At 39.1% G+C, this 22,486-nt stretch overlaps 1 protein-coding gene across 2 annotated transcripts in view; it reads left to right on the plus strand.

Annotated features, from left to right (window-relative positions):
* The window catches only part of NPHP1 (nephrocystin 1), a 68,633-nt gene that overhangs the window by 36,893 nt on the left and 9,254 nt on the right, over window positions 1-22,486 (plus strand). For both annotated transcript variants that reach the window (XM_008008364.3, XM_008008365.3), the window contains exons 12-16: window positions 8,621-8,695; window positions 10,846-10,956; window positions 12,047-12,129; window positions 14,318-14,394; window positions 15,256-15,355. In XM_008008364.3, coding sequence (XP_008006555.3) covers window positions 8,621-8,695; window positions 10,846-10,956; window positions 12,047-12,129; window positions 14,318-14,394; window positions 15,256-15,355 — 446 coding nt within the window. The remainder of the gene's footprint in view (window positions 1-8,620; window positions 8,696-10,845; window positions 10,957-12,046; window positions 12,130-14,317; window positions 14,395-15,255; window positions 15,356-22,486) is intronic.

Here is a 22,486-nt window from a genome sequence, read left to right on the forward strand (position 1 = left end):
TAAAGGGACAAAAGACTTGAATAGCCTCTTCAAAAAAGAAGTATCAGAAACCACTAGAAGTAAAAAAAGATACTCAACATGTAAGAAGCCGTCAGGGAAATGCAAATGAAAACCACAGTGAGAGAGACCGACCTATATGTTACATATAAGAAGCCCACCTTAAATATTATGCTATAGGTGGCTTAAGAGAAAAGGATGGGAAAAGATATACCATTCAAAAGATATTAATATCGACAAAGTAGACTTCAGGCACTACATGGCGATAAAAGAGATGTTTCACCAAGAAGACATAGTAATCCTAAGTTGGTACATACCTAACATCTGAAATTTAACGTACATGAAATAAAAATGGTTAGAACTGAAAAGAGAAAACGGCGAAGTCACAATTATGGTTGGGGCCCCCATTATAGTTGGATAATTTAACACTTCTCTCTCGGTAATATAGGACAAGCAGACAGAAAATTAGTAAGGATGTAAGAGAACTGTATAACATATCAACAAACTGGATTAGATTGATATTCACATAACACTTCACCTCAAAATAGTAAAATACACATTCTCTTAAGTACATATGGAATAATCACCAAGATAGACAGTCCTGGGTCAGAAAACAAACCTAGACAAATTTAAAAGAATTGGAATCATATAATATACGGCCCTTGATCACATGGAATTAAATTTGAAATCAGTAACAGAAAAATAAATGGAAAAATACTTAAATACTTGGAAATTTAAATTCTTCTAAATAGTCAAAGGGTTAAAAGCAAATTTCATGGGAAATTAGAAAATATTTTGAAATGAACAAAAAATGAAAATGCAACATATCATAATTTGTGGGATGTTAGCTAAAGCGTTGCTTAGAGGGACATTTATAGCACTAGATGCTTACATTAGAAAAGAATTCTCAAATCTACAGTCAAAGCTCCTTCTTCAGAAGACGGTGCTGCTTGAGCTGATAATGGTCAACGTGAGATTGAATGAGTTAATGTAAGGGAAGTTATCAGAATGATGTAATACATAGAAAGAACATAGTAGGTGCTTTCAAAGAGTGTCTGGATGAGAGGTGGTGGTGTTAACTTAGAGAGGTAGAGGTGGAGATGACAGATGTGGATAAAGATATTTGGGAGTAAAAATCAACAAAACTTGGTGATGGATTGGATATGCAGGAAAGAGGGGGAGTGAGATATAGGCATGATACCTAGTCTCTGACTTCCGTATCTGGATGGATGGTGGCAACATTCAGTGAGATGGGGAACACTGGAAGAGGACCAGGTTTGGAGGAGTTGACATGAGCTTGGTTTTGCTCAGGCTGAGTATACTGCAAACCGCCAGCATGAAGAAAGTGCCTTTATTTCATCTGAACTTGGGGTAAATAAATGAACTTATGTTATGATGGTGATCTTCCCTCACTTCTATAATACTTTCTGCACAAAATCACTGCCACAAAGGAGCCAGTAGGTGTCCTCAGTGACCAAGAGCTGAATTGCTTTCTGTTTCATACATCTGGTTTGATACTTTTTCCTGTACCTCTCCGTGTTCTCTTATATAAGAACATAAAAAGGAATGGAATTTTATTTTGAATAATATATCAAAATAATGAAATTTACTTTATGAAAGAAATTTATGTGAGATTTCCAAATTGAGAGTTATGGAACATATTTAATAGCTGCACAGATACTTGTGCTGCTTATGTAGGAGTGCTTCTAAATCTAAACCTAGTTATGAATAAAAAGCATGGGGCTGGGCGCGGTGGCTTACGCCTATAATCCCAGCACTTTGGGAGGCCGAGGCGGGCGGAGCACAAGGTCAAGAGATTGAGACCATCCTGGCCAACATTATGGAACCCCATCTCTACTGAAAATACAAAAATTAGCTGGACGTGGTGGTGTGTACCTGTAGTCCCGGCTACTTGGGAGGCTGAGGCAGGAGAATCACTTGCACCCAGGAGGCAGAGGTTACAGTGAGCCAAGATTGCACCACTGCACTCCAGCCTGGCGACAGAGTGAGACTCTGTGTCAAAAAAAAAAAAAAACAACCAAAAACCAAAACATGCATACACACACACACACACACAAAACCAAAGGCATTATTGCTAAAACTGACTAATGAGACACAACTTCCAGTAATGTTTGAGTCAGCTCCTCTTGGACCACCCCACCCAGAGATAGCAACTGTAAACTCTGAGCAAAATAAAAAGCAATTACCAGAAGGCACTTCAGAGCATTCAGAAGCAGGCAGACACTGGAGAGGAGCCTCAAGCCTTTAGTCTACTGATTTATTTTTTTCTCTTTGTTTTCTGTCTTTTTTGTTTGTCTCTTTTCTTTTTCCTATCTTTCTGTATTAGTTTATTCTTGCATTGCTGATAAAGACGTACCCAAGACAGGGCAATTTACAAAAGTTAGGTTTATTGGACTTACAGTTCCACATGGCTGAGGAGGTCTCACAGTCATGGCAGAAGGTGAAAGGCACATCTCACATGGCGGCAGACAAGAGAAGAGAGCTTGTGCAGGGAAAGCTCCCATTTTTAAAACCATCAGATCTCATGAGAGTCATTTATCGTCATGAGAACAGTGCAAGAAAGACCTGCCCCCAGTGGCATGTGCCTATAATCCCAACTACTCAGGAGGCTGAGGCAGGAGAATTGCTTGAACCGGGACCCAGGAGGTAGAGGTTGCAGTGAGCCAAGATCATGTCACTACACTCCAGCCTGGGCTACAGGGCTACAGACTGAGACTCTGTCTCAAAAAAAAAAAAAAAAGAAAGAAAGACCTGCCCCCATAATTCAGTCACCTCCTACTGGTTTCCTCCCATGACATGTGAGAATTGAGGGAGTTACAAGTCAAGATGAGATTTGAGTGGGGACACAGCCAAACCATATCATTCCTACCCTGGTCCCTCCCAAATCTCATGTCCTCACATTTCAAAACCTGTCATGCCTTCTCAACAGTCCCCCAAAGTCTTAACTCATTTCAGTATTAACTCAAAGTTCACAGTCCCAACATCTCATCTAAGATAAGGCAAGTCCGTTCTGCCTATGAGCATGTAAAATCAAAAGCAAGCTAGTTGCTTCCCAGATATAATGGAGGTACAGGCATTGGGTAAATGCAGCCATTCCAAATGGGATAAACTGGCCAAAACAAAGGGGCAGCAGGCCCCATGCAAGTTCGAAATCCAGCCAGACAGTCAAATCTTAAAGCTCCAAAATGATCTCCTTTGACTCTATGTCTCACATCCAGGTCACACTGATGTAAGAGGTGGGTTCACATGGTCTTGGGCAGCTCAGCCCCTGTTGTTTTGCAGGGTATAGCCCCACTCCTGGCTGCTTTCATGGACTGGTGCTGAGTGTCTATGGCTTTTGCAGCAGCACGGTACAAGCTGTTGGTGGCGCTACTGTTCTGGGGTCTGGAGGACAGTGGCCCTCTTCTCACAGCTCCACTAGGTGGTGCCCCAGTAGGGACTCTGTGAGGGGGCTCCAACACCACATTTTCCTTTTGCACTGCCCTAGCAGAGGTTCTCCATGAGAGCCTCACCCCTGCAGCAAACTTATGCCTTGACATTCAGACATATCATACATCCTCTTGAAATCAGGGCGGAGGTTCCCAAACCTCAATTCTTAACTTCTGGGCACCTGAAGGCTCAACACCATGTGGAAACTGCCAAGGGTTGGGGCTTGCACCCTCTGAAGCCACAGCCTGAGCTGTATGTTGGTTGCTTTTAGTCACAGCTGGAGTGGCTGGGATGTAGGGCACCAAGTCCCTAGACTACACACAGCATGGGGACCCTGGCCCTGGCCCATGAAACCCTTTTTGCCTCCTAGGCCTCCTGGCCTGTGATGGGAGGGGCTGCCGTGAAGACCTCTGACATCCTCTGGAGACATTTTTCACATTGTCTTGGGGAGTAACATTTGGCTCCTCGTTACCTATGCAAATTTCTGCAGCCGGCTTGAATTTCTCCTCAGAAAATGTGATTTTCTTTTCTATCACATTGTCAGGCTGCAAACTTTCCAAACCTTTGTATGCTCCACTTCCCTTATGAAACTGAATGCCTTTAACAGCACCCAAGTCATCTCTTGAGTGCTTTGCTGCTTAGAAATTTCTTCCAACAGATACCCTAAATCATCTCTCTCAAGTTGAAAGTTCTACAGATCTCTAGGGCAGGGGCAAAATGCCACCAGTCTCTTCACTAAAACATAACAAGAGTCACCTTTTCTCCAGTGCCCAACAAGTTCCTCATCTCTGTTGGAGACTACCTCAGCCTGGACTTTATCGTTCATATCACTAGTAGCATTTTTGTCAAAAAGCCATTCAACAAGTCTCTAGGAGATTCCAGACTTTCCCACATTTTCCTGTCTTCTTCTGAGCCCTCCAAACTGTTCCAGCCTCTGCCTGTTACGCAGTTCCAAAGTTGCTTCCACATTTTTGGGTATCTTTCAGCAACACCCTACTCCTGGTACCAATTTACTGGATTAGTTCGTTCTCATACTGCTGATAAAGACATACCTGAGACTGGGCAATTTACAAAAGAAAGACATTTATTGGACTTACAGTTCCACGTGTCTGAGGAGGCCTCACAATCATGGTGGAAGGTGAATGGCACATCTCATATGGTGGCAGACAAGAGAAGAGGGCTTGTGCAGGGAAAACTCCCAGTTTTAAAATAATCAGATCTTGTGAGAGTCATTCACTATCACGAGAACAGTGCAGGAAAGACCCATCCCCATAATTCAGTCACCCCCCCCACTGAGTTCTCCGGTGACATGTGAGAATTGTGGGAGTTACAATTCAAGATGAGATTTGGGTAGGGATACAGCCAAACCTATCACTTCCTGAGTGTTACTTGAGCATTTTTTTTTTTTTTTTTTTTTTTTTTTTTGAGACAGAGTTTTGCTTTTGTCACCCAGGCTGGAGTGCAGTGGCACAATCTCAGTTCACAGCAACCTCTGCCTCCTGGGTTTAAGCACTTCTCCTGCCTCACCCTCTCTAGTTGCTGAGATTACAGGCACTTGCTACCACACGCAGCTAATTTTTTGTATTTTTAGTGGAGATGGGGTTTCACCATGTTGGCCAGGCTAGTCTTGAACTACTGACCTCAAGTAATCCACCTGCCTCGGCCTCCCAAAGTGCTGAGATTACAATTATGAGCCACCACACCTGCCCGACTTGAACATTTTTTCGAACTCCATTCTGAATTATCTGTAGTGTTAATGAGTGTATCTTTTTGGCTAGATTCCTTAGTGGTTGCTCTAGGTATTAATTTTATACATGCATAACTTACCGCAGTCTACTAGTGTTAACATTCCAGTTGGAGTGATGTATAAACCTTACCTTCCTTTAGTTCTTTATCTTCCCTAGCTTGTAACATAATTGTCTTAAATATTTCCTCTACATACATTGAGAATCTTATCACATAGCACCAAACATAATTTGGAAAACCTGAAAGAAGATCCATAATATTTACCTATATTTTTACTATTTCCATTGTTTATTCTTTCTTCCTGATGTTCTAAGAGTCTTCTTTTTATCAAGTCCTATTTAGAGAATCTCTTTTAACCATTCTTTTAGGGTAGGTCTGCTGGTGACAGATTTTTAGACTTTATCTGAGATTGTCCCTGTTTCCTCTTCATTCCAAAAGGATATTTTAATTAGATAGAGAATTCTGAGTTGACAGTTGTTTTTGTTTGACACTTGAAAACTATTGTGTCATTTCTTTCTGTTCTCCGTGGCTTCTAATGAGAAATTCATCATCATTCAAATTGTTTTTTTCCTGTTGGCTAACCTAAATGTTGTTTCTTACTGTTTTCAAGGTATTTTCATTATATTCAGTTTTCAGAAGTTTATGGTGTATCTGGCGTGAATTTCTTTGGTTTACCCTGCTTGGGGTTTGCTCAGCTTCTTCATTCTATAGGTTTATGTCTTTTACCAAATTTGGGGATTTTTTTTCAGCCATTATTTTCTCAAATACCTTTGCAACTCCAATTATTTCTTCCAGTGCCTTTTCCCTCTATCTAGTAGTGTTGTGGTTTTTATTAACAGTACCTCACCCTCCTCTCCCAACCCCAGTTCAGAACCAGATCTTGAAGTAGAGTTTAGAGTTCTTAATCTAAGATGATGTCAGATATGATCCATTAAAAGGCCCACTTGTTGACATGGTTCTGATCCTGGTGTCATGGCTATGTCTTTGTCCTTCTACTTGCTTAGGCTCACTACTTTTTATGAGAAGGAGGGGCAACTTTTTTTTTTTTTTTTTTTTTTTAAACCCTACTGGCTTCCAGCAGCAGTAAAACAGTATCTATTTCTCTATTATGGAGTGAGTACCTTCAGCCTATATAACATACAAATCCAGCCCCTTGCTACCACCTGCTCCTTCTGGACTCAGAGCCCAGGAAACCTCTGGTTTTAGTCTCACCTTACTCTTCTATCTTCTATTTGTGGTCCATTGACATATTCATCTTACTTTTGGGTATTACTCTGTCTTTTTAACTATCAGTGCTTCATTGCTTCATATATGGAGCAGAATGGCTATGTTGAAGCATAAACTGATTGAGAAGTTCTTGTACATTCTTGAAAAAAAAAATAGAGACAAGGTTTCACTATGCTGCCCAAGCTGGTCCCAAACTCCTGAGCTCAAGCAATCTCCCTGCCGTAGCCTCCCAAGTAGTTAGACTACAGGCACGAGCCACTGCACCTAGCCCCTCTTGTGTTTTTAATGCAGTTTCCTGAACAAAATATCTCTAAATTATTTTGACTCTTCATTTCTTCATTATTTGGGTCTGGTTTTGTACAGAAAGCAGTGTGATTCTAAGCCAGTCATTCACCCTCTGTGGCTGCAGTTTTCTGAAATGCATAATGAGATGGTAGGACTAAGTCCTTTTTAGTTCTGAGAGTCAATATGTCAAGAAAGATATAAAATTATCAAACAGAAGAAGTTAGTTTTGACTCTGAACTTCAAAATTAGGTTTCTCCCAACTGAAAAGATAAAAGCAGAGATAGTATAGGATTTCAATTTTGATTATAGCAAAGGACTTCTTGGCCATTAGAAGTAGAAAACATTTCTTGAAAAACAAAGAAGAACCTTGGAATAAATAATATTCTGTCTTACAGTAATCACAAGGTAGTAATTACAAGGAGTTTGTATTCCAAGAGTCTGGGTGGTAAATATACATAATTTCAGGAAAAGTTTAAACAAATATATATTAGTAATTGAAGGAAGTGGGATTTTATTAATGTGGAAGACAATCCAGCTGCCCATAAAATACTCCTATATTCCTACTACTGGGGATGTGGAATACAGTGAGTTGAATTTGACCTAATTTAACACATTTGAGATTATTTTAAATTATTATTTTAAAGCTTTGTTTTGGAAGTGTTATACTAGAATATTTTCATCTAAAATAAAAATTACCTATTATCCATTCCTTTGGAAGATGTCAATTTTGGCCATAGCATTTTAGCATTTGAATTCTTCATTCCATAAAGTTTTTGCTCCCATTGTGTTTCATTGTTTTATGTAAATTTTATGGTGAACTTCTTGCATAGAGCATTTTATAAGAGATTGAATTTCAAGAAAATATAATTTATGGGCCTAGAGATCTTGAGGAAAAAAATATAACTGTATCTGAACTTTTAGGATTGTCTGTCTTAGTGACAGAGTAAATGAACTGCCTATGAAATGCTTGTATGGGTCACATCTTTTTTTTTTTTCTTGAGACTGAATCTCGCTCTGTTGCCCAGGTGGAGTGCAGTGGTGTGGTACCAGCTCACTGCAACCTCTGTCTCCCAGGTTCCAGTGATTCTCATGCCTCAGCCTCCTGAGTAGCTGGAATTACAGGTGCACACCACCACACCCAGCTGATTTTTGTATTTTTAGTAGAGACAGGGTTTCATCATGTTGGCCAGGCTGGTCTCAAATTCCCAAATTCATGTAATCCACCTGCCTCAACCTCCCAAAGTGCTGGGATTACAGTCGTGAGCTACTGTGCTCAACCAGGTCACATCTTTTCTTTTAAAAGACCATTTTTTTTTGCTGGGTGCGATGGCTAATGCCTATAATCCCAGCACTTTGGGAGGCCGAGGCAGGCAAATCACTGCAGGTCAGGAGTTCGAGACCATCCTGGCCAACATGGTGAAACCCCGTCTCTACTAAAGCTACAAAAATTAGCCGGGTGTGGTGGCAGGGACCTGTAATCTCAGCTACTTGGGAGGCTGAGGCAGGAGAATGGCTTGTACCTGGGAGGCAGAGGTTGCAGTGAGCCAAGATCATGCCACTGCATTCTAGCCTGGGTGACAGAGCGAGACTCCCTCTCTAAACAAGTAAATAAATAAGATAAAGAAAAGGCCATTTTTACCTAAAATTTCAATTACTTTTCTGGTAAACCTATCTTAGATATTAAGGAATTCACTTAATATAATTTATTACTAGCATAGGAGTCCAACTCTGAATTCATTTGTCATACTTGATATAAAAAGAAAAATATTACAGAATTGCATGAAGTGAAAAGTGAAAGTTCTCCCCTCGCCATCTTCCTCACTCAGTGTAGCCACTGTTAACTCTTTGGGACATGGAAGTGGTGATGTTTCAAAGAGCTTTTTGCATGATTTCAAAAGGGAAAATCTCATTTCAGGTTCTGAGCAACATTCATACAGTCAGAGCCACATGGCAATCTAAAAAGCCCAAAACATGGACCTTTTCTCCCCAGGTAAGTAATCTGCTGAATGAGTGGAGTGAGTGCATTTCAAAGTAGAACATATTCATATTTCTATAAATAGCACAGAATATGTGGGGACAGATAAAAATCTTTATATTCTTTGGTGTTCTTTGAGGACATTGATAAAAATTACTCATGTTTCTGACTCACCAATGTTATAATTCCTATGAATCATCCCATTCAATCAGTTTCAGGGTTCATTTTTAGAAAATTCTCATTTGATGAAAAATGAAAACAAAAAGATAACATTTAGGAAGTGGGGTGTTTTTCAAAGATGAAATCTTCCAACTGTGCTAATAAAAGCTGTGCTTTCTTCAGATAAAGTCAGGGATGACGCCTAAGGGACTGCTACATTACACCCACATACTGTCAAGACTGGAATGGCGTTAGGTGGGTTTAAACCACTAAGTCAGCATTGCATAGATGTAGGGAGGACAAAGATGTCTTCATGTTGGTTTTATAATATCAGTTGTCTATATTTTATTTTACATACTTTCGTCTACCTCCAAGGTCTCATTAATTCAGTATTTACTTCCTTCCCACAGCTAACTCCCTTGTATAACTGCATCCTAAAAACCCTTAGTTACCTTCCCTCTTATTGCATCAAAAGATCTTAAGGCAAGATGGAGGTCCAGTGAGAGGACTCAGGGTGTGGATGAGGCCAGCCACCTCAATTGTGTGCTGTGCCTGTCCACACTTGTTGAGAGCACACCTCCTAAAATTCCATCTTGATCTTCTTAGCACCCTTCCTCCGGTGAGAAGCACAGCTTCTCTTTTGGCACAGTACGTCACAATTCTGTTATTGCATCTCTGTATATGTGAAGTATTTAGGGTAGAATTTTTAAATATTTTTCCTGGGCTAGAAAGAAGAACTGTTGGGCGTATGTGTTATTCTGTTGAATGAAATTAAATATCTATTACGTGCAAGCATTTTTTCCTAGGCATGTGGAAACATTTTCATGCCAGTGGAGTTCTTATTCCAGCAAAATTAGTAGGGGAAGATACATACATGAAGAAAAACAATACCGTCTATTTTTGGAACCCTAACTGTGTGCTAGGCCCTGTGCCAGGCTCTTATGTACTTACCTTATTTAACCAGAGTAGCCGTGTGGGGTGAGTACTGTTGGTAACTACCACTCAGGCAGATTGTAATGGTTTTGGAGCTCCAGGTGCTTTGGAAGCACACAGGAGGGTAAAGTTAATTCTAGTCCCTTGGCTCAGGGAAAGTTTTCTAGAAGAGAAACTAGATCTTGAGGGATGGATAGATTTTACAGGCAAGAAGGGAGGGATACAATTGTCTGGGAAAAGGGAATTGAATGAGCAAAAGAGGAGAGAGATGAAAATTCAGAAGGCACACATCAGGAAAGTTGAGCAAATATGTGTATTAAGTCTTGAATTTTTGTTCTGTTTACAAAGAACAGTGGTTGATATAAATATCTTATAATGTCTATAAACTATTATTTGTAACACCTCTGGAGACCTAGGCACAGTACTATTAGCCTCTACTCTAAGCAAAGGATAAGCGAAGGTAAAGGTATTTTCCCTTTAAAAGAGAAGTTAAATTTTTAAAATTTATAATAATTGGCGCAGATGAATTCAGTCCATCTGCTTTTTGTTTTCTTAAAAGACTTTTATTATAATGCAAAGGCATAAATTATTTACTAACAAATAGGGCTGAAACCCTGTGTTAAGCCGTTCTTGCATTGCTATAAAGAAATGCCTCAGGCTGGTTAATTTATAAAGAAAAGAGGTTTAATTGGCTCATGGTTCTGCAGACTGTACAGGAAGCATGGCGCAGGCATCTGCTCAGCTTCTAGGGAGGCCTCAGGAAGCTTCCAATCATGGCAGAAGGTGAAGGGGTAGCAGGCATCTCACGTGACAGTGCAGGAGCAAGAAGGAGGAAGGAGGTGCCACACACTTAAAAACTGATCTCCTGAGAACAAACTCACTATGGTGAGGACAGTACCAAACCATGAGGGATCTGCCCCCGTGACCCAAACACCTCCCACCAGACCTCACCTTCAACACTGTGATTACAATTCAACATGAAATTTGGTGGGGACATTTATTCAAACCATGTCAAACCCCCTTCCTCCCATTTTTTATTTTTATCAATAACGGTAATTTCTTTATCATTTCAGGTTAGTCGCATCTTGCCATGTTTGCTTGATGGTGATTGCTTTATCAGGTCCAATTCTGCATCTCCAGATGTTGGAATATTATTTGAACTTGGAATTTCTTATATTCGCAATGTATGTCTGTTGAAAGATAAGGCTTTCTAATGTATCAGTTAAAAGGGAAGGTTAAAAAATGTGTCTATTAACAAGGAAATCCTTGGGGTCTTTATGTGTAATAGAATTTTAATCCCTTGAGGAATGAGAATGCTAGTGATTCTAATTTTATGTGTGCTGATTTGTTTTCATAGCATTTAAAATAAAAGAGTATTTATTCACATTTATAGCTTGAGTGAACTCCAGTGCTTTTAAAGAATAAAAATTCAAAAAGAATGGAACTTTGCAGAAAGTGACAAAAGATGCTCACTGGCCTCCCAGCCCCATGGTTCACCTCTGTCCTCCAGGAGCAGAGTATACTTAGCCTTGTAACTAAGGTTTCTAATTAAGGGACTTGGCAGAGTAGTGACTTTTATAAAGCGAACACCAGGAATTTGGGTTAACTTATGTCATATAAACTACTGAACCAGTGGGTGCGGCTCTGTGCTAGCAATGAAGTGTTTCCACATACTAATAATAGCTTGATAGGTATAGTATAGGTATTTGACCTCATGGTAACCCAGAGAGTATTATAGAGATGTTACATTAATGGTATTACACTGTCCATTCATTTGTTTAAGGCAAATTCATCCATGTGTATTGTGGAGGAGGTAGGACTGGGGAAAGGAGCAGGCCCCCCAAAGGAAGCCTTGGGGGCCTCTAGCAACTGACAGTGGGGGTAAAATTCCAAGCAGAAAAGCCGTTGAATGATTAATATCTGCATTCTGTCAGTGAAACAAAGGTTCATAATCCCATGTAATACTGATGTGATTTGAGATCACTCCACAAAATGCTTATATCAGTCAAGAGACAGTGGCAACAGTTGCCACATCATTGGTTTAAGGGATTTTTGCGAGCAATTTTGACAAAATATGATTGTCACTTGATATACTACCTTTAATATCTGACCCGCAGGCAAAATGGGACTCTACTGTTTCATTTTGTTTTCTTGTGAAGAACTTTTTAGCTCTAAAGGTGAATACTTATTTTGTTCCTTTAAAAGGACTTGGTATGTGCTTATAAATTTGACGAGTTCAGACCTTAAGTTTCATATACTTGTCTTATTTTCTAGTCAACTGGAGAAAGAGGAGACTTAAGTTGTGGCTGGGTGTTTCTTAAACTTTTTGATGCCAGTGGAGTTCCTATTCCAGCAAAGTAAGTTGGCTATATATTCCTAACGCATGAATACTTCTGTAACAATTCATTTTTTAGACTCTAGATACCTCAGGTTTGTTCTGTGAGCATGCCAGTAACTTTTGGGGAGGGGGCCTTTTATGTTGACTTTAGTGTTGTCTAGGCAGTGTATGGAAACAGCACGCACAGTCTCATCCTAAGGAGGAGGAAATGGCTCCTAGGGAAGAGGTATTTTGAAAGATGGTTGCACTAGCTGTCTACTGAGAATCTTCTTTCAGTAATTTCCTATGGTATTAACACATTTCACCATGCTGAAAACAGAGCCTAGTTGTCTTCAAAAAGTGGGAAAGTTAAGTCCAGAGTCCAGAGGTCCTCTGTGAGTCTCCACCCTTCCTCTCTAGGTGGGACATTGAAATCATAGTGGCAACCACAGTAAATGATTTAAACTTTAAGATCAAAAGGCAGACTGGAAGCAAATACTGCAATAGGTACAGAAGAGTTAGAAGACCATTATCCCTTATATAAAAGGAACTCTCAAAAATGAATGAGAAAAAGATAATCCATATTTTAAAATGGAGGAAAAGAAAGATCTAAATATAGGATATAAACAAGAAATTCAAGAAGGGACACAAATGGGCAGGCAGTAGGATGGTGATTAAGATCCCAAATTTGGATTATAAAATTTTGGGCTCCAGTCCCAGCTCTACCCGTGTAACTGTAGGTGGATTTCTTAACATTTCCAAGTCTGAATTTCACCCATCTTTAATCTGGAAGACTGTAATAATTCCTACTCCAAAGGCTTGTTGTGAGGATTAATTTAGATAGTGCACCTTATGTGGCCTCCTTGCCATTGGGCAGAGGTAGTAGTCTTGACTCTACAAGTCCTTTGCCATCATCCTGGAGGGTGCATTACCCGGGGTGCCAGGTTTCTTGTGATTGTTATTTGCTTTTTTGTTTTTGTCTTTTAATATGCTCAGGGTTTTTAGTTGTGCTTAGTGGAAGAAATAAGGAATTGTATATCTATTCCATCTTTCTGAAAGTGAAGTCACAGCTATTTTTTTAAATGAGGTAGAGCTCTGTGTATTAATATAGACACATTTTCAGTGTATTAGTATATGGAAAAAGTCGCAGAATATTTTGAATACTGCGACTCCACTTTTGTTCATTAAAAACTATTTGTGGGCCAGGTGAGGTGACTCACAATGATTACAGTCTCAGCACTTTGGGAGGCCTTGGCAGGAGGATCACCTGAGCCTAGGAGTTAGAGACCAGCCTGGGCAACATGGTGAGACCCTGTCTCTACAAAAATAAAAAAATTAGCCAAGCATGGTGGCACACGCCTGTAATCCCAGCTACTCAGGAGGCTGAGCTGGGAGGATTACTTGAGTCCAAGAGGTCGAGACTGCAGTGAGCAGTTTTCATGCCACTGCGCTCTAGCCTGGGTGACAGAGCGAGATTCTGCCTCAAAAAAAGCAAAAACAAAACAAAGCAAAACTGTTCCCAGAAGTTACCTCTGAGGAGCAGAATTGAGAAGGTGGTGTAGTACAATTAAAGGGCTCTTTTACCTTCTTCTTTCTACACTTAGTATGTGACTTCAGAAGAAAAGCATGTAGTATGTTAGTTTTGAAGCATGTGTTAATTTTGAAATTCACCGTGTTTATACATTTGTTTGCATTTTCATAGGAAAAGATAGGGCAGGAGATTAACCAAACTAGAGAAGAAGGCATGGGGAGGAATTTTTTCACTTTTTACTTATCATTCCTCTGCCATTCAAACTTTTTATAACAATCTACATATTACTTTTATATTTTAAAAATAATATAAGTTCATAATGGCCTCATTTCAAATAATAATTCAGCACGTTTGAAAAATACATTAAAAAACAATCACTTGTCATTAACATAAGTCATTAAGGTCTGAACATTTTAATGACTTGAATTAATTTTTCTCATTTTCAAGGAAAAATGTATTTTCTACAGTGCATAGTTAGGAAAGATAATTTTCTGCAGCTTATAATTAGGAAGAAAGACTGTTTATTAGCCCAGATAGTACCTCATGGAGGGATCAACAGTTATTCTTTTCATTTACCAATGAGGCATAAATGAAATGTCTGTGAGTATATTAGTGCTAAAAAATATTTAACGACTGACTCCAGTGTTTTCTAAATGTCCACAGCTTCTATCTGTCATTGTATGTTATTCTTTTATAGAACTTATGAGCTTTTCTTGAATGGTGGTACTCCTTATGAAAAAGGTGTTGACGTGGACCCTTCAGTATCCAGAAGAGGTATGGCTCTCATGTGTTGTCTTCCTTTCCTTAAAGATTAAACAAATAGAAGCATCCGAGAGGTAGCTACATTCTAATAAGCATAGCGTTTTTTTACTTGGATTCACTCTTTTAAAAATATGTCATTTCATATAAAAATTTTAATCATTTTTAAGTACTTATTTTCTTGGTAACACGAGACTCTAAGAAATCATGAAGAATGAAATCATGAAGACTGAAATCATGAAGAATGAGAACTAATGCATTAGTTCCTTCTCGCTGACCACTGAACTGATACTTGTGACTAATAGAGACTGCCTATTGCTAGGTCAAAGGATGCAGACATTTGAAACACTAATATGCATGCCAAATTGCCCTCTAGAAATATTGAACATCTTTTACTATGTTCATTAACCAGGCACTGTGCTAGATAATGGGAGAATGAAGAGCAAGACCGATATGGTCATTGCCTCATGGGGCTCAGAGCCTGGCAGATTTGGCATTCCATTTCCACTCCTCAGCCACCCCTCTACTTGTTTGGTGATTCAGGACACGCCACCTCTGCTGCCCCCACAATGCTATTCCTGCCTTCTTGGAACAGAAAGGAGTTTGGGGTCTGGGATGCAGTTGGTTCTACCTGGAGTCAGATATGCTGTTTTCCTTTGTAATCTGGCAGCAGTAATGCTGTAACTCATCTGATTTAGCAAACAATCCTGTGCCCTTAGGGAGGTCTCTCAGCTCATTTAGGGTATATGGGTGACTCTTGCCTTTCATTCAATTCAGCACTACTGGGTGGTATATTTTCATGAAATACTTGTTTTATTATACTCACTGTCTCAAGTACTTAAAGTTTCATGAGTTATTTTTGATTTTTCTTAAAAGCACATGGCAGTGTTTTCTACCAGATGATGGCAATGAGAAGGCAGCCTCAACTTCTAGTGAAACTGAGATCCTTGAACAGAAGATCAAGAAATGTACTAAGGTTAGTACCTGCTTTTACCTGTGCAGTGAATTTGGGATCATTCAGCACTTGGAGACCATCTCTGCTTTTGGCTTCTCCTCCTATTTAGTCATCTATTGTTACAATAGTTTTGTCCTCTTCAGTTCTCCAAAGGTCAGAAGGGAAATGGGTAACAAAGCTGAAATTAGCTTACTCTTCTATTTACTAGTTAGCTCTTCTAACCAAATCTGTCATTTCAACTAACTAGTAAATAGAAGACTTGACTAAATGGGGCTTACCAATGCATGATTCTACCCTCAGGGAACTTTTTTTAATGTCAAGTTTATTGAGATATAATTTACATGCAGTAAAATTTACTCTTTTTAGTTTATAGTTCTTTGTGTTTTGACAAATGTATGCCGTCCTGTGATTGTCACCACAGTCAAGATAGAGAACTTTCCCTCACTCTAAAAACTTATCTCATGCCCCTTTGTAGTCAGCTCTGTAGCCCCAGCCTCACGCAGTCACACCTGTTTTCTTTCCCAGCAGTTTTGCTTTGTCCAGAATGTCATGGAAATGGAATCATAACACTCGGGAGCCTTTTGAGTCTGGCTTCTTTCTCTTAGCCTCGTGCATTTGAGACTTACCCATGCCATTGCATGTGCCAGTAGTTTGTTCCTTTTTGTTCTAAATAGTACGGACTGTCCCTGACTTACTCAAGATTTTTCAACTTTACCATGGTGCAAAAGCAAAACGCATTCAGTAGACACTATATTTCAGTACAGATTCAATGAATTACATGAGATATTTATACTTTATTACAAAATAGGCTTTGTATTAGATGATTTTGCCCAACTGTAGGTTAATGTGTTATGAGCATGTTTAAGGTAGGCCTATCTAAGCTCTGATGTTCAATAGGCTAGTTGTAGGCTGGGCATGGTGGCTCACACCTATAATTGCAGCATTTTGGGAAGCCGAGATGGTAGAATCACTTGAGGCCAGGAGTTCAAGACCAGCCTGGGCAACATGGCAAGACCCCATTTGTACCAAAAAAAAAAAAAAATTAGCTGGGTATGGTGATGCACACCTGTAGTCCCAGCTATTTGGGAGGCATAGGTGGGAGGATTGCTTGAGCCCAAGAGGTTGAGGCTGCAGTGAGCTGTGATGGTGCCACTGCACCACAGCCTGGATGACAGAGTGAGACCCTGACTCAAAAAAAAAAAGAAAAGGCTAGGTGTATTAATTGCATTTTCTACTTACGATATTATTTTCAACTTATGATATTTTCAATTTATGATGGGTTTCTGGGGACATAACCCACCATAAGTTGAGGAGCATCTGAATTCCCTTTGATAGATATACTGCAATGTGTTTATTCATTCACAAGTTGATGGGCATTTGGGTTGTTTCTAGGTTTGGGCAATTATAAATAAAGCTGCTTTAAACATTTGTATACAAATTTTCTGCGTGTGAATATATGTCTTCATCTGTCATGGGTATAAATGCCTAGGAGTGAGATTACTGGGACGTAAGGAGTTTAACTTTATAAGAAACTACCAAACTGTTTTCAAAATGACTGTACCACTTTGCACTCTCATTAGCAATGTATGAGAGTTCCAGTTACTTCATGTTCTCGACAGCACTTGATATGATCAGTTTTTCTGTTTTGGCCATTCTAATAAATGAGAGTAGTGGTTTCTTATGGTGTTTTAAATTTACATGTTTCCTCAGGGAGTTTGTAAACTAATAAAATCTCAGATCTATCAGTTTCTCACTCAGTACCCTACTAGACTAGTCATTTAACATCTCTGTCAGGGTCTTAATGTCTATATCTTTAAAATGGACATAATAATATCAACCCCATAAAGCTGTAATGAAGTGTAATGGAAAGAAAACATATGAAACACTTAGCCAGTATTTACAGTGTGTGGCACATAGTAACTAACACAATAGTGTTAACTATAATTACTACTATAATTGTTTTATATATAGATACATGTAAATATAAAGCCAGGTAGATGGTGCTATATCATAAAATTTGTTGAAATGAAGATGTGTAGCTGGTAAAATCAGGACATTTGAAATCACCTTTGAAGGACTGGGAAGATGCAGAGGAAAGGAGCTCCACAGAGGAGGCACGAGGACAAGAGGGGGAAGGGAGAGCATGGCATGGGACAGAGACGGTTGCAGTTGAACTGTCCCACCATGACCTGCCCATTGCTCATAGATTATTAAGAAGTAGGGAAGTCAGTGAAGACTTGGCATGCTCCTCTGAATGGTTTTTCTCATTCCAGATCATAATCTTAGCTTAAATATCCCTTGTTCTTACCACTACTACTGAAATTTATTTTATAACTATAGTGTTAACAGTTCAATCTTTCAATAGCCATTAATAATGTGTTTGTGGGTAGTATTTACTCTCTTAGCTTTTTCCCCCCTTGGATGTTCATAGAGCCTGTAAATCCTCTTTTTTGGCCAGTCTTTCCTTGGAAAATTGTTATTTTTCAAGATTAGAAAGAAAGCAGCACAGTAGTAGTCTTTGTGAAAGAAAAGCCAAATCTTGTTTGGCCCCATTCTTCCTGCGTCTTTGGCCTCCCCAGTACTCGTCTTGTTAATAAGCCTCCAAGAGTCCGGAAGCACTCCCATGCATGTCTTTCAAGTACAGCTCTTAATAGTGTTTCTTTGGCCCCAAATACTGGTTTTCAGATACTTTGTATGACCTCAAGATCAAGTTGGACTGTGTGGTGCAGAAGTTAGCAAGGCAGCCCCTTCTTCTTAAGCAGTGAATGCTCTTCTGTATGCTGGGTTCTTAAAGGTCCTGTGTCCTTGTCCTCCATACCTCAGGACTGCGTCATTTGTTTCATTACAGTACAGAATAGGCACCCGAAAAATGTTTGTGAAATAATTTCAAAGCAGGGCTCTCCCTGCTAGTGTAAAAGTATACTCTTCAGGACCTCTGCACAGCCTCCACCTGTCCCTGGCCTCCCTCTGCCTTATCTTGGTGTGTGCTCTTCCACAGAGAGACTTGAGTGCTGGCTTGAAATTGCCTCTCCACTTTGCACGACCCCAAAATATATACTCCTGGGGATTTCAAACGTGAGTTGGGACACACTGCTGGTGCAACTCCAGGCTGGCTTGCACAGAAACCAGCTCATGGACAGTGAAACCAGAGGCCCTGGGCCTTGGTTTCATAGTCGGGGGGCGCGGTGGGGCTGTGCTGTGGGTTCAAGGTAAGAGGCTAGGCACCAGCCTGTGCCCTTTTGGACATCACTGAGCCTGAGCACCCTGGAGGTGGAGACTGAGGCAAGACTGATCCATTTCAGCATCCTCTCTTCCCCTGACCTGAAACCTTCAGTGGATGGGAGAACAAGACAGGTAATGACACCAATAGTCCTTCTCCTCCTCTCCTTCAAAGGCCCACCCCACCTCCACCTTCACCCTCCCTTCTTTACAAACTTCACCTTTGTTTATGCAAACTTCACTGCTCAAAGGAGAAAGGACAAGGGCTCTTTCCATGATGTCAAAGGACATAAGACAATGGAGACAAGGCCAAGGGCAGAAAGCCTAGTTAGAGTTTGCATTAGTGCCCATTTTTACCCAGTGCCCTTGCTGTTTGCCTTTACACTGCCCTCTTTGACTCAGCCAGCAGTCGTACACATGTGTATCTTTTGGCTATCAGGAATCCTGTGAAAATGTGAATTATTCAGTGTAGACCAATGGCACCAGAGTCCTGCTCATGGGTCTTGGCAGTCTTGTTTTGTAGAGTCAGTTGTGATTATGGTGACCTTGTCAACATAAGAGAAAGAGAGCAAATAAATGCTTCAGTTTCACCAAGATTTGTCTTTTGGAGCTGTTTTTCGAAAGGGTTGAACTTGATGTGATTTGAACAAAGGCATGTGTATAAACCCCTGAGGAGGGAAAGCCCTGAATTTGACTTCAGATTTCCAGTGCATGAGTTCTGAATATCAAGAAACCCTGATCTGTAGAAGTAGGTTGCGTGTGTGTGTGTGTGTAAATTTGCTATAAATTCATTATCCTTTTTTTTTTTTTTTTTTGGACGAATTCCATCTTTTTTTCTCTTTTACTTTCCTTGTATTGTTGCTAAAAATAAATAAGGTAATAATGTTAGTTGCTTGAATGCTTGAGGCCCATTCATTGTGTTCATTGAAATTTGCCACCAGAATTTGCTGGTCTACATGTGAATTCAGGAGGAAGGATATTTTTACTTGCTTAATTCAGCTAACGTTTGGCAACCCAGAACTTTCTAGTCATCTTAAGTTTGGGAAAATCAGATGCTTTCCCTAAAGAAAATCTAATAAAGGGCAAGCAGCGTTGCTTCATGTTGTGAGAAGGTGCCAGAAGGAAAGGAGTGCCCACACTGGGTGGACCAATGCCTGCCAGGCAAAGCAGGCAGGTCTACGAGAAAAGGAGAGGGCCAAGCAGAAGGAAGGAAGTTCCCACCCCTTTCCCTGGCAAAACCATGGCTGTTCTTCATCATGAGCCCTGAGCTGGGCATGCAGCTGAAACACTGTGTGGTGGGACCGTGGACCAACGGGCAGAGCATGAACATGTTGTTCATGAACTAAGGTTGTTCTGCTCCCTGCTCATGAACATGTCCATGGTCCTAGAACAACCCGGAATCACAGCCTGATCCCTGAGAAAGCATGTGGTGACACGGAGGCAGCTGAAATGGTCCCCTGCCTCCAGTCTTTAAAATGTATGTCAAATGTGTACAGGATCAGAATTTAGCCAGGTTGGAAAAAGACAGTTTCTGACTTTATGTATCAAATGCTGTATATCAGTATAACTGTGCTAAGAGAACCTGTATTATATTTTCAGATGTTTCTAGAAATTCAGGATTTAAAGAGTGGTCAGGGATACCTCTTTAATTCCATGAAACTTAATTACTTGTGGAATCCATTGCTCTTACCTCAGAACAGTGGTCACATTCATTCTGTTCTCTTCCAGCAGGCTGGAAGACTGATTATTACCTCTGTGATGATTTTCTCTTCTAAAAATATAATCTTAGAAATTAAGATAAAGGATTAATTTACAAAAAGATCTCTTTTTAAATCTTTGGTGGTTTTTCTCAGCCCAAAGACATCTTCCTTTTTGATAGAAGATGCATTTCGTTAATAAATTTGACTTAGTCATGGTGTACAAGCTTTTTAATGTGCTGTTGAATTCACTTCGCTACTATTTTGTTGAGGATTTTGCATCAATATTCGGGAATATTGGCCTGTAGTTTTTTGTTTTGTTTTTTCTTGTAGTATTGTTGGCTTTTTTACCAGTGTAATTCTGACCTCATAATGAGTTTGATAGTGTTTATTACTCTTCAGTTGTTTGGAAAAGTTTGAGGAAAATTGGTGTTAATTCTTCTTTAAAGGTTTGGTAGAATTTTCCAGTGAAGCCATCTGATGCTGGGCTTTTCTTTATCAGGAGATTTTTTTTTATTACTGATTCTATCTCCTTACTTATTATTGAGATTTTCTCTTTCTTTGTGATTCAGCCTTATTAGGTTGTGTGTTTCTAGAAATTTGCCTATTTAATTTAGGTTATCCAGCTTGTTGGCATGCAACTATTTATAGTACTCTCTTACACATTTTTTATTTCTATAAAATCAATAGTAATATCCCCTCTTTCATTTCTGATTTTAGTTGAGTCTTTCTTCCTTAGTCATTCTCACTAAAAGTTTGTCAGTTTTGTTCATCTTTTCAAAGAACAGACTCTTGCGTTCATTGATTTTTCTCTATTGTTTTTCTATTCTTTATTTTGTCTGTCTCTGACCTAATCTTTATTATTTCTTTCCTTCTGCTAGTTTTATTCTTCTGGTTCCTTAGGGCATAAAGTTAGGTTGGTGACTTGTGCTCTTCCTTCTTTTTTAATGTAAGTATTTATATCTATAAATTTCCCTCTTAGGACTATTTTCACTATATCTTATGTTTTGATATGTTGTGTTTTCATTTCATTTCTCAAGAAATTTTCTAGTTTCTCTTGAGATTTCTTCTTTGAGCCATTGGTTGTTTGAGTGTGTTTAATTTCCACATATTTATGTGTTTTCCAGTTTTCCTTCTGCTTTTGATTTCTAGTTTCATTTCATTATGATCGAAAAAAGATACTTTGTATGATTTCAATCTTTTTAAATTTATTAAGACTTACTTTGTGACTCAACATATGGTCTTTCCTGGAGAATTATCTCATGTGCACTTGAGAAAAATGTATATTCTGCTGTTGCTGGGTAGAGGGTTTTGTAAATGTCGGCTAGATCCAATTAGTCTACAGTGTAATTTTCTATACCTTATCAAAAGTAGGATATTGAAATCTTCTCTATTATTATAGATCTGTGTATTGCTCCCTTCAATTCTGTCAGTGTTTGCTTCATATATTTAGGAGCACTGATGTTTAGTGCATATATGTTTATAATTGTTGTATATTCTGAATTGACTCTTTTATGATTGTACAATATCTTTGTCTCTTGTAACTTTTTTGGGGGCTTGGAGTCTATTTTGTCTGATAGTAGTATGGCTAAACATGTTTTCTTTTGGTTGCTATTTACATGAAATATTTTTTTTCTGTTCTTTCACTTTCTACCCATGAGTGTCCTAAGTCTAAAGTGAGTCTCTTATAGATAGCATATAATTAAATCTTGCTTTTTTAGTGCATCCTGCCAATCTATATCTTTTGATTGAGGAGTCTAATTTATTTACATTTAAAGTGATTACTAATAGAGAAGGACTTACTTTTGCCATTTTATTACTCATTTCCTTCTTATAGCATTTTTTGTTCTTAATTTCCTCCCTCACCGATTTCCTTTGTGTTTGATTTTTCATAGTGACAAATTTTGATTCCCTTTTACTTTCCATTGGAAAATATTCTATAGCTATTTTCTTTGTGGTTACTATGGTATTACATATAACATCCTAAAGTTATAACAATATATTTTAAACTAATACCAACTTAACTTGGTATTACATATAACATCCTAAGGTTATAGCAATCTATTTTAAACTGATACCAATTTAACTTCAATATTGAATTATTTTCTATTTTTTAGCCCTTACTATATACCAGACACTACATTAAGCACTCTGTACTTACTTCATTTGTTGTTGTTGTTGTTTTGTTTTGAGACAGAGTCTTGCTGTGTCACCCAGGCTGGAGTGCAGTGGCACG

Source organism: Chlorocebus sabaeus, chromosome 14, assembly GCF_047675955.1.
Source record: "Chlorocebus sabaeus isolate Y175 chromosome 14, mChlSab1.0.hap1, whole genome shotgun sequence".
NCBI classification, from domain to species: Eukaryota; Metazoa; Chordata; class Mammalia; order Primates; family Cercopithecidae; genus Chlorocebus; species Chlorocebus sabaeus.